The 12,636-nt window shown below is 39.5% G+C and overlaps 1 protein-coding gene across 1 annotated transcript in view; it reads left to right on the top strand.

The window, feature by feature from the left end:
• The window catches only part of grm8a (glutamate receptor, metabotropic 8a), a 117,331-nt gene that overhangs the window by 64,670 nt on the left and 40,025 nt on the right, over nt 1-12,636 (top strand). The window contains 1 exon segment of the mRNA XM_041029981.1: nt 9,084-9,287. Coding sequence (XP_040885915.1) covers nt 9,084-9,287 — 204 coding nt within the window.

Here is a 12,636-nt window from a genome sequence, read left to right as displayed (position 1 = left end):
GCACTCATTCACAACAGTGATGTCAAGGTGCACTTACACACCCCAAAGTACACTTCTACATCACCACTACAACAGGACGTTGGCCCAAACAAGGTGGTGTTAAGTTGGTCTTTAAACCTGCAATAACTAAAGCTAAGACTTTACACATCTAGCTGTTACAGAGCAAAATCCTAATTCAGTGCTTACATAATCTAAAACACGATAACTAATCCCAGTATGATTTTTTTCCCATATCTCAGAAATGGTAATGTTATTATGATAAAAATCATAGTTGCATCTACAAAAATATGACCCAAGCTGTTATGAACTGGGATTTCCTTTTTTGGAAACTTGTCCAATCAGTTGTTCTGTCATCAAACCAGCCTATTAACCAACTCCTTTCACCCAGTGTTTCTATATTTTCTTGTCAAAAACTGGAATCTGATTTATTGCAGCAACATTTTGAAGAATTGACGCTTGACTTCTTGTCAGATTTTTTTTTTCCCAGGCTTTTATTTTATTGACCTGACTGTTGGCTCCACACACACATATACATACTCTCCAGTTGAATGATATTAAAATGATATTTGACATTGATCTCTGATTCTACACACATACACACAAATTTAGGCACCAATTATATAAACACAGACCCATACTTACACACACACACACTTTAATCTAATGGTTGGTATTTGTGCAGCAGTGTATTGACATAACCCTTGGCTTCAGTGCTCTCTTGTCAAATCATGTAGAGCAGAATCTCTGTCTGATGCTCATTTCCTATTCTTTCCTATTGATTATTCATTTCTTTCTTGGCAGATTAGCCCTGAAGCTAGTGCAGAGTCAGACAAGTATGGTTATAACAAGAGATCTGTGTGTGTTTTGTCTATGTGTGGGTCCTTGTGGGTAGTGTTTTCCCTTTCCATGTTTCATGTTATGACATGTAAAGCAAAAAACACATTTAAGCAAAATAGGTGCATTTGTCTGTATTATTACGGCAATGATTTATAATGTATATGACTTATGATGTGTATGTGGGCAGCATCTTCCTATTCTGTCATCTCCCTGACGCCTTTCAGACATGTCTGATAAATGAGATAAAAGCTAATTACACAACCTTTATGTAAATGTATTCATCTCTATCTGAATTGAGTTTGCATTATTCTGAGATTAAAAAAAAGAATTTCCTGATTTAATTATTCCTCAATTTGTCTCATCTGCATCTTAAAAAGAAAAATAAATATGCATATATGTACATATAAATATACATATAGGTATCATACCTTTCATCACAAACCCATTAACTGGTCTTAATGTTAGGGCTGATTGGTGTATGAATGTATGCGCCCGTCTACAAAAAAAAAAAGAAAAAAATCTCCTTTTAGGCGACAGGAGTGGAGAAGGAGGGAACTGAATATGTGTTCCTAATTGATGTTTAATTAAGGAGCTTGTCCAAATCATTAGTCTGTCTGTCATCCGTGGTACCATCAATCACTCTCTGTGTAAAACCTGGCTGGCACACTGGTCCATGAAGGCATCAATCAAGGCACTTAGCCAGTCAGCATTCTTGCATTAGCCTCACCTCACTGCCTTAATGTATGGGTTTGTGTTTCTGTATTAGACACAGCTTTGGCTTCACTAGCAAGGCAGTGACGCATTTGTTGTAGTGGGTGCTCTGCCCTTAATCTCATTGCAGAGCCTCTTGGCAAATGATAGATGATACATGGGGCATGACGGTGTTGGGGCTTAACAAATGTTAGTTTGACCTAATATCACAATGGTGGGAAGATCGAAGACACATCCCCCTGTAATGGAACAGTATTTCTCAATCAGAGTAAAGCAGAACTTACTGGATATGTGGCATGTTTAATGAAGTCTGTAACACTGCAGAAATTTGACTGCACTACCCTTGAGCAAGGCACTTAACTTACAGTGGCTCACACCAGCAGACTGGTTGTAATAGGACCCTAATGGTGGTTTTACATAGTAATTACAATTCTGAACGTTACAGCCGACCATTTTGGAAACCTTAGGATTTTATATTAATACATAATGGGAAGTAACTGGGTAATATAAAGTTGTTATACTTAGAGCTGAAAAGGCAAATTGCAGAAATTTGCAGTCCAAGTTAATCACATTGTTACTGCTACATACTGTATTGTGTATATTTGCAACAATTCTTCAAATCAGTACCACGCATTGTTTGCTTCAGAAACCAAACAATGACAAAGAATGGCCATTTAATATAGTTTCATGTATCAAAAGGTCAAAAGAATTCAAGTTTTTCTCCCAGACTTTAGCTTGTTAGGCAAAGTTACATTTCAGCTCTTCACTTCTTCTCTTCAGGTTATATTTGGATTGCTGCTGTCTCCTCTAATCCTGATGTTCTTAGTAGTGTGAGTCACAGTACTGTACCACCACCCCTGCATTGATGTTGAAGTGCCAGGTTAGACGATTCAAGTGGGCTGTCATGTCGTTAAAGAGATATTTGAAGAGGTCTATTACAAAATGCAGTATCAGTTTTGAATAATGATACTGATGAAAAATACCCCCATGTCTTAATCTTCAAAGGCCTCTTTAAAGGACTGGGCCCCGGCTGTAACACCCTTACCTTTTGTTAACCAAAGGCTTTAAAGCTGACATTTCCTGCCTGCATTAAGTTTGTAATAGCAGGTGTCAGGACCTACAAACAGCAGATTATCTCAATTTCAAACAAAACTTTCATCATGAAATCGTTTTTGAACAAAGTTTCTGCTATGCCTGTTGCTTTTATTAAACTGAGCCGAGATGAGTAACTCATTTGTACGGATCTAGAAACCGATCACAGCGCCCGGCCTGCACGCCTGTGCAAAAAGACCAAATAATCAACCAAAAAAATATGAAAATGACTTGGAGGCAGATAGGGAGATGATTGCAACCTCATGCAGTTTTCGGTTTGCTGATCTTTTATGAGACATGAAAGTTACTTTTTATCTGTACTTCTGCCTCTCAGAGTTTTTCAAATCTTTTTCACTGCAAATTGTCCCTTACCAAGCAGCCAACCAACCAAGCTGCCTGTGGTCTTTAGGATCATTAACAGTGAGCAGAAAGGCTGAATTTAATTTAGGAGCTGCTGGCTGGAAAATGGGATAGAGTGTAATACATATAACACAGACAGGGTGCATATTAATACGCAAACATTTTGTCCATCCACCTCTGTGCATCTCTGTGTCTCCGTCTCTGCGCATCTCTGTGTCTCCGTCTCTGCCTCCATCTTCACCTTTATCCTTTTTATTGTTTCCACTTTTCTCCCGTTTTCACTCAGACACACACACACACACATACACAAAATCAAGACTGTGTTGTAATGAACAGTGAATATTATCTTCAGGTATTAAAGACTCGGTTAAAGACTTTTATTTTGCACCTGCTCACATTATGTGCAGAGATGAATTGAATGGATTTGCGACCCCTTCATTGATGTAACAAGCTGTTACTGGCTGCAGACAATGGGCTGACAGATCCAATAAAAGCTGTATTGTACTCCTCACACACTCAGACTCACACACACACACACACCCCTTGCTCTGGTTACAACACCTGACGCAATCCCGGGAAACAGAGACAGTAGTGTTTTCCCAGTTAGCACCACTCATAACAGCACCGGTCGTTTAACTGTCTCAAGGCAGGATTGCATTTTCTTGCGATATGCTGATTAATGATGCATCATGTCGTTTCACATCTCATAAGAACAGCAGAGAGAAATTCTCATTATCTCATGACATGTTGATCTATGGCTCAAAGTATAGCGCTTTGTTGTACTTTTTCTCTGAATGGAAACGTGGGGCTCGTGCTGAATGCAGACTAGTGTGCACCCATATGTATGCATCGGAGGAAAAAAAAGATTGTGCGGAAACACAAGCAGTACACTTCTGCTCTGCGTAATCACAAATCTGGTCTCACGTAATGACTGCAATCAGTACTCTGATATTTATAGGTCAGTTTTAAAAGGTCAAGACAAATACTTCTATCAATATTCTTCTATTGATGTCCTCATTCTATCCATTTGGAAAGCATATTTTCCCTCTTCAGGTTTCTCCCTACAAAAAGAGAATTCTTTGTGTTTCAGTTCAGTTATGAGTTTTCCTTAATTTAACACCTCAGTTGTGGTGTGTTTTTCTAAGTTGAATATGCAAGTTGAGTGCATTGAAACCTCAGCAGCTTGTTACCTTCATTAACTCAGCATTTCCTAGCTAACTCAAGTACCATTTTAAAGCAACACTTAACTGGCACTGGGTCAAGATATTAAGAATAGAAATGTATTAAGCCCCTCCTGTATCAGCTTCACCTTTGTCCATTTACTTGATCATTATGCTCCAAATATTCATTTTACATTTTATTACTAAATAAGGCTAAATACACAGCTTTGTGACGTCTGTCTACTGCTGTGTAATGCAATAAATGTCTGCAAATATAGCTATGTGTAACAGCCTTAAAAGATCTATTTAATCTAAAACAGATTTATTCAGGGTGCAGCATCACATTAATGCCACCCATGTGTTGTGTAAAGGTACGTTGCTGTGAAAGCATTTACTAATTAATGTCTTGTTTAGCTTTATTTATGGACTATTAGCATAATTAGGTCTGTGATTATGGTAGGACATTAGGCAGTCAGCTCAAGGGCCTTTTGTTGATGAGTCAGTCTGTATAGAGATATTTCAGAATGCTCTGTTCTCATACACTAATATGTATTGGTTTATGGCTTGTGTGGCACAAACAACCAGTTCTCTGGTACTTAAATTCCTGTTTTTCACTTTGCTCTGCTACATTCCTCTGATGCAGTGCGATATAAGTATTAACCACAGGCTGCACTGTCCTCTGATGCACTGGGATCAATGCAGTAGATGACACACTTAATCAGCCAGTGTGGATGTGAGTGAGCATGCATACATAGATGTCTGTGTTTATGTACTTGCATGTTTGCCATGTTCACTGGAAAGTCACTTGGTCTCTGTGTGAGTGTTCTCATTAGAAGATGAAGAGTCCCACTGGAGAAGGCAGAGCACATGTGATCTGACTTCTGGCAAAACAACTGATACTGTGCAAAGAGGTGTTTATGAGATAGATAGATAAAGTTTCTACCTGGTTGAGCACACCAAGCATATTCATTTAAATCTCAGTGCAAATATAACCACTCAAAGGTCAAGTGTCTTATTGCTGTATGAGCAGAGAACAAGTGGTACTGTACATTAAAATTCTTAGTTTTCTGTTTTCTTTGTTTGCCCTTCTTGAATAAATTCAATGAGTAAATTCAAACATTTAAATAGACACTTAACGACTGAATAGCAGAGTTTGACTGTTCCCTCTGGTTTCACCCACGGACCCCGATGCACCTGTAGCAACGCCCCCAACAGTGACATCACAGCAGCAAGGTCAGAATTTTGACCACTGAAGGTCAACAAAGATAAGGTGAACACAAGGCACAAACAGGACAAGGATTTATTCTAAAGCTGAGGATAAATGTAAACCTTTTAAATCTGCACAGTAAAGTCTGAACAGTAATGAAAATTTGCGTGGTCCAGTTTTAACTTTTTAGACTACCACTGAGGCACCCGTAAACCTGGAATGGCTCCTGTGAAGCCGCTCCAGTGGAGCCAGTGGAGGTTATGCATCAAGCAGCTTCTTTCCAAAGATAGTACTCTTTTTGTTGCTCTGTGAATGTTGCCCAGGTTGGTTCTTTGAGCTACAAAGCCAAACGAAACCATAGCCCTGAGCTAAAATCTTCTGTATATTACAAGGAGATAAACTTGAAAACTGCGTCTGCAACATAACATGCCGCAGAGATCGGACATCACACAAGAGACAGAGTTAAAAGAGGCTATTGTTAAATTCCCAAAAATACTTTCGTCTTACAACTTGCTTGCAGTGAATAAAGGAATTTCACACTGAGAGGGATAAAAGTATGTTTAAGAGCTTTAATCCACATGAAGCACTCAGTTATTTCAGCCTATAGCTTAAATGGTTGATCTGTTACTATTTTAATTGGTGCTCCACATAGATTAAAGTACTGGAACACGTCAGAGTGTCTCTTTGTTTAATGTTAAATCTACGTTCATTGTATTGGGTGTCGGTTGCTTAAAGATTAGTGGCAAGAGCAGTAAATTGACTCCCAATTGGATCCATCAAGGCAGTTAGCCAGTCAGTTAGTTGCATTAGCTTCACCTTGCTGCACTTTTGTATTGGTTTCTGTTTCCACCCGACACAGCGGTTGGTCCAGTAGAGTGTGCACTTCACCCTGCTGCACACAGGGTTTTGACGGGGCTTAGTAGCATCAATCACATTACTGAGGCTGCTACCAGAGTAACCCCAGGGCATGATAAGACTTTTAAACCTCTGAAAAACTTTTAGGCCTCAGTAGTATTGTTAGACACGTATTAGCCTGATACTTAAAATACGAGCGAAACAAGAAAACAGTAGCACACTTCATTTCAAAATTAGATTAAAAAAAGAAGATTCATGTTCACCTAAAAAAAAAAAAAGTAAAGGTTATTTTACATTATGCAGTTTGTTGGTAACTGGCAGGAAATAAAGACAATTAAATATAGATTTGGCTGTGAGGTTAGAAAACTGGGCTTGTTGCCAGTTTTTCAGAAGCTAATGAGAAAAGCACTATCCTCTCTCAGTGACTGCTGAAGTGTGAGTGTGTGTGTGTTTATGAATGTTGAGCAGGTTGTTGGCCAAAAGGTGCATGCCTCTCTGGATAGATAAAGGTTACTGTCATTTGTGCACCTGGTTTGCTAATGAAATGTCAAATTAAAAGCAGTGATACACCAAACAGCATGTTGGCCAACTCTGATGAGCAACAAGTTGTAATTTTCATGCTTGTTGCTAGGAAACAACTCAATAGATTGTAGACCCTCTGCCTGTTGCCTTAGCAAGCAGGTAACTTTTTCCCATATGCATTAAGTTTTTCCCATATACATCTTGACGGGCTGGGAAGAGCTGCCCTTTGGCACTGAAGAATGTGGCTTGTACTGGGCATCAGTAAGGAGGAGAGTGTGCAAACAGGATTGAGAAACACTGCGCTGCAGCAGAATTGTTGAATTGCTGTGTTAGGCTCAAAACACATAGTCGGGGAAAACACACACACACACGGACAGAGAAATCCTACCATACCGTGGCGTGAGGTTGAATAAGAGTCCACCATTGAGAGAGTTGTACTTCTTCTCTGTCCCTCTTTCTCTCTCTGCCACACATACACACACATAACATTGTCTGTCTCTGTTTTCTGTCCCCTCATTCACACACGTAAATATAGGTACTGCTCTGTTATCCAGGGATTGAAAGGAGATGAGTTCCATTATTAGTCCAACATAGTGATCAGCTGCTTGTTTGGACCTTATGGCATGAAGACAATGCTGACTCACCTCCTGCTGGGGCTCACAGACACACAGACACACACACACATATCACCAACAAACACACAAATACAGGCATGCATACAAAGCACCTAAGAGCCTTCTATAACCGTGGATTGGGTTTCATTCTCAGGATCCCATTAATTCCTTATGGATGCTCATATTGATTGAGGAGGCCTCTGGTCTTGTTAATTCAACTCAGCCCAGATGGGTTTTGATTCAGTTTGTGTTGCCTGAAGGTGACTGTTACTTGTAAGAAATGGGTGAATAAAGCCAAGGGAGCAGCAGCAGGGAGGGGAACGAGACAGAGAGTGGGCACATGAGAGAATGAGGGATAAAGAGAAGATGAAGAGAGGAGAGGAGATGGTGAACGAGAGGGAAACACATGGAGGGGAAAACATAAAAGATAAGGATACCACTAAAACATAGAATATATTACAAAAGGAAGGAGGTAGTTAAAGAAATATAGGGAGGGGAAAGAAAGGTAATGAATTTAGGATGTTAAGACTTCTTATGTGGTTCCACTCCTTGAACTTTTTGATGAAAAACAGAGAAAATGAATGTCGTAATCAATTGCTGATTTCCATCTTAATGCATCAAGGAGGCTTTAGTTTCACTCTGTTCTTTTTTCATTAGGTCATTATGCTAATGAGTCGTTACCCTCTCAATAAATTGCATTTGGGAAGTTATTTGCGTGCTTGTGTCTGTTTTGGGGTGCATGTGCGTGTTAGAGGAAGACAGGGAGCAGGACTTCGTGTGTGTATGCATGTATGTGTACCACGCACACACATGAAGGGCAAGTGCAAATACACCACCCGTTTTTGTTTCATCGCCACTTGCCGAACTTAAATATTGCTCTGCAGCAATTAATTACGCTGCAGTTATAAGATAAGCCACATAGAGATGAGAGAGACACACCAGAGAGCATCTAAATTTTTTTCTATGACAAGTGACAAAATTAACATTGTACTATGTGGTCAAATTACAGAGGATAACTGCATAAGACCAATAGCCCTCAACACACAGCCGTGTGACATGAGTCAGGAGGAGGATAAATCTATTTTGTCTGCTCTGAACACTTTCTTACCTTTCCCTCATACAAGAAAATGCCATTATCAGTGCTTCAGAAGATGTAGAGAAGGAACATGTTGTTCTTTCTTCTGTAACTTTGCTACCAGGGCGAGAATGGATTGGGAGGAGTTATTTGTCATTGTCAGACTGAGTGCTCTGCCACCTGTCTGATGGTCATCCTGTCTCGCACAAAGTTCTTTTTCAGCATTGCCAGCTAACTCTTTCCCTCTTCTTTTATTTGCTAAAGCCCAATTTTTCTATTTTATTTTTTTCTCGTTGAACTGCTTTTATTTCTTTTTCTCACTTCACCCTGAGCCAAACTCTACCTACTTTCTTAGAGTTTCATTGGTCTCGACCTGAATTGTCCCTTCCTCTCTATTCTCTTTATTATACTCATCCGTTTATTTCTGCTGCATGATTTCCATTCCATGATTCCAGACCCTTATATAATGCATATGGTACACAGCACTAAAACATAACTGGGTTGTGTTTGGACTCTCTGGATGGGAGTCTCCTACATTGATTGTGACTTGAATTCAAAATGGCTTCAGTGGGAATAATGTCCTATGTATTTTGGTTTTCATATTTCCTTCCTTCCCCCCTGTAACCGCTTCCTCTTTTTTCCTCTCTCAGGTTTGGAAAAAGTTGGTCGTGATTCCAGTTACGAACAAGAGGGGAAGGTTCAGTTTGTGATGGATGCTGTGTACGCCATGGCCCACGCTTTGCACCGCATGCACCGGGAACTCTGCTACGGCTACCCGGGCCTCTGCCCACGCATGGCCAATAACATCGATGGCAAAGAGCTGCTCAGCCACATCCGTGCTGTCAACTTCAATGGTGAGACTTGCACTGCACTTACTAGATGCCAACATATTGATTTCACTCTGTAGTGATTCTTTATCCATGCATCCTCGATGTATAAAAGAGCTGCTTTTTGATATAGAAATGCAGCATATTTGGTTTTGCTGTGAACATCTTGTATGTAAATACATACAAATGTTGATATATTGGCACAATCATGACAATCATGTATAGAAAGATACTGTGGACGCATTCAGACTTACACAGACACACACCTTCTTTCCATTGATATCAGTCTGTCTAGACCGAGCAAAGGGCTGAAAGAAATAAAACCATTGTAAGTTACTTAAACAATGCTAAACCCAGCTCCTCCTCTAATTTGGCGAATCCCAAACAGCTAAACTCGCTGCTTCCCCCAAACATCTGATGTCGTATTTGCTTATTGCAGATGGCGATTTGGTCATTCATCACTCTGAACCTGCAGTGCTCAGTCTTTCATTTCCCCTCTCGCTCTCTCTCTCACTCTCTCTCTCTCTCTCTCTCTCTCTCTCTCCACCACTTCCTCGAATGCTGACAAATTTAAGTGGGCGAAAAACATTTACTCATTTCCTCCTAAATAAAATCAGACACCTCATTTTAATATTCTCTCATTAATCGTTTTTTCCCCTTGATGCTCCTGTACCTGCTTCCTAGTCTGACTTTTCATTTCCTGTGTTCCTCTGTCAAGTATTGTGTGGAATGCATAATGCCTGATGGCTTAGAGAGCAGAAAAGCAAGAAATACAGAAAAGGGAGTCGTATTGTGAGGATTACAGAAATGCTTGTCTGATTTAGTTTCAGAGGTAACACTGTAATTGCTTCAATGTGCCTGTGCGGGAATGTGTTCAAAAATCTGTGTCAGTGTTTGTTGTTTCTCACGCTATCTCTCTCTGCCATCGCAAGAAGTGTCGAAAACCAATTCACGGGCAGGCACTGATTGCTCTTTCATAGTGCAGCAGCAGGTTTGTGCTCAGGTGTGGTTCTCTGTTATTGCTGGCCTAGAGGGTAGAGAAATCATCCCATAACTACAAGGTCACAAACTTTAAACCCAGATGAAAGCCTTCTCACTTACTGAAAGTTGCACTGCACAAAATGTGCTGCAGCCGTCTCTGGGACTATTTTGAAAGAACATGGAAAACTAGATTATATAAAGCTAAAATGATATGGGAATACCTATCTGACATGTAAGTTATTGAGCAGGCACCTGCCTCAGATTTACTCTGCGTAAAGTTCCTGATAAAAGCATCACCAACAGTAAAGACCTGAACTGTATCATACTGCCTATGTAGCTGTTTGCCTTTCACAGTGTCTGTCTACATCGTATCCACAAATTTCAGATCTCTTAAATGTATAATTTACTGATCAGAGACATGAAGTCTTAAAATAGATATGGTATGAATAAATAATAGCACACTCCACACACAATCATCCGTGAGAATAAAGATAGAATAATTGGCTAAAACATGGGGAAGCCCTGGCTTGTGCCTTGAACATTGATATACAGTTAAGGAATTAATGAGAAGGTGGAGGCCATGAATCATCCCAGAGAGTGGTGATTTGACAAAGTATTCAGAGAGTGTACTGCTTCATCACTGATATATCACCATATCACCATATTTCTTTCACTTATGTGTCACTGAAAAATGCAGTTTGTGATGCAGGTTCACTGGTTCATACTAGTTAAACAGCACTTACAGTAAATCTTGAAAAGTCTAATATATGTACCCGTTATCTTGATTTTTCCAGAATCCTGTGTTCATACCTATCAGTAATTTTTTAAGTCACAGAGATGGGTCTTCAATACCTTCATCATTTTTATTTTCCACTGCAGAGTTTTGACGTGATGATTTATATTAATTTCTAAAAATGAACCTTAGTGGCTTTTTAAATTTAGGCCATGTCATCAAAAAGCTTCTCGATTATTGGCATCTATATGTCATCTTTCTAATGGCAGTTATCAAAGACAGATGAAATATCTTATAAGAAACCTTCTCTTGGACACTTTGTGTCTTTGTTGTTAAATGTTTCAAAGGCCTGAGTCTCTGCGGGATTTGTCTGAAGGGCAAAAGTAGAGTGATGGGGTTTGCTGGGTTGTTTACATCGAAAGAAGCCTGCAAGATTTAAAGCTTTTAAGCTAGATACTTTGTGCGTGTTTATGTGTAAATGCCTGGTTATATTTGTGTTTTCCAATTAAAAGTAGTTTTGTTATTGATCTGTTTAGACTTGACAGGACATTGAGATCACTAAAGAAGAAAAGCAGCAAAAAGGCTAGCTCTATTTCTCTCTCTCTGTGTTTGTGGCACTTAAATGGAGAGGGAGAGAATAAGTTAAAGTTGTTGGAGCATGGATTCTTTTTCTCTCTGCTCTATCTGGATCCATACCAAATCACCTTTCGAGCAGCTACACAAGACAACAAGACAGAGTGAGAGGGAAGGGGTCATTCCAGATTGGTAGGGCACTGTTCTCCTGTTGGAAGCCAAGTTAACTTACAAAGTGAAGACTAACAAGCAAGACTGACAGAAGAAGAAAGAGAGGTGCAGAACGTCAAGATGAGAAAGCATAGTAAGAGACAACAAGCTAATTAGGAAGTGTCCTCTTGTTGGACCTCGTGGGGGACACCCCCTCAAATAAGATGGTTATCCCCAAGACTTACTTTTCCCCATGTTCTGACTGAGCTCAAATACTTTGATTAATCATTGAAATATAATTTTTCACAACTGGAAGGCTGCCCTCCTGTTTAGAGAGGTTAAATAATAACAACAACAATAATAATAATAATATTCCCCCATGACAATAAAAAAGTCTTCTGCCCTACAGGAAAATCATTTAGCATTAAATAATGTATTCAAGCAGTGGTTTGAAATCATATTTAAATATTTATTGATGTTTCAACAAATGTCTTATATTTAGATTATCCAGAGAAAATATTCAAAAATAAATAGCTTACCTTAAAACCACCGACTGGAATTACCCCAGAAGTACTGTACAGACACATAGACACACACACACACAGACACACACACACACAAACAGCGGCTGGTGCAGTGCAGAGCAAGTAAGACAAACAATAAGGAAACAAACCCTGGAGCAGCACTGACACACCATGCTGTCCAGCTTTTATTTGTTGGTAAGTTTATTGGCTTATCCAGGCAAACGCATGCATTCTTGCATATAAAAAGCATGCAGAAATACTTAGAGGCTACTGCTACACACATGCACACACTCACAGAGCAAGGTTATTACGAGTTGTTGTATCTAAAATGAAATGAAAACGAAAAAATGAAAAACGTAATTTCATTTTTTGACATCATAATCTTGACTCAAGGTCTACTTTCAAGCTTTCTCCA

Source organism: Toxotes jaculatrix, chromosome 22 (genome assembly GCF_017976425.1).
Source record: "Toxotes jaculatrix isolate fToxJac2 chromosome 22, fToxJac2.pri, whole genome shotgun sequence".
NCBI classification, from domain to species: Eukaryota; Metazoa; Chordata; class Actinopteri; family Toxotidae; genus Toxotes; species Toxotes jaculatrix.
This window is presented reverse-complemented; position numbering and strand designations above follow the sequence as displayed.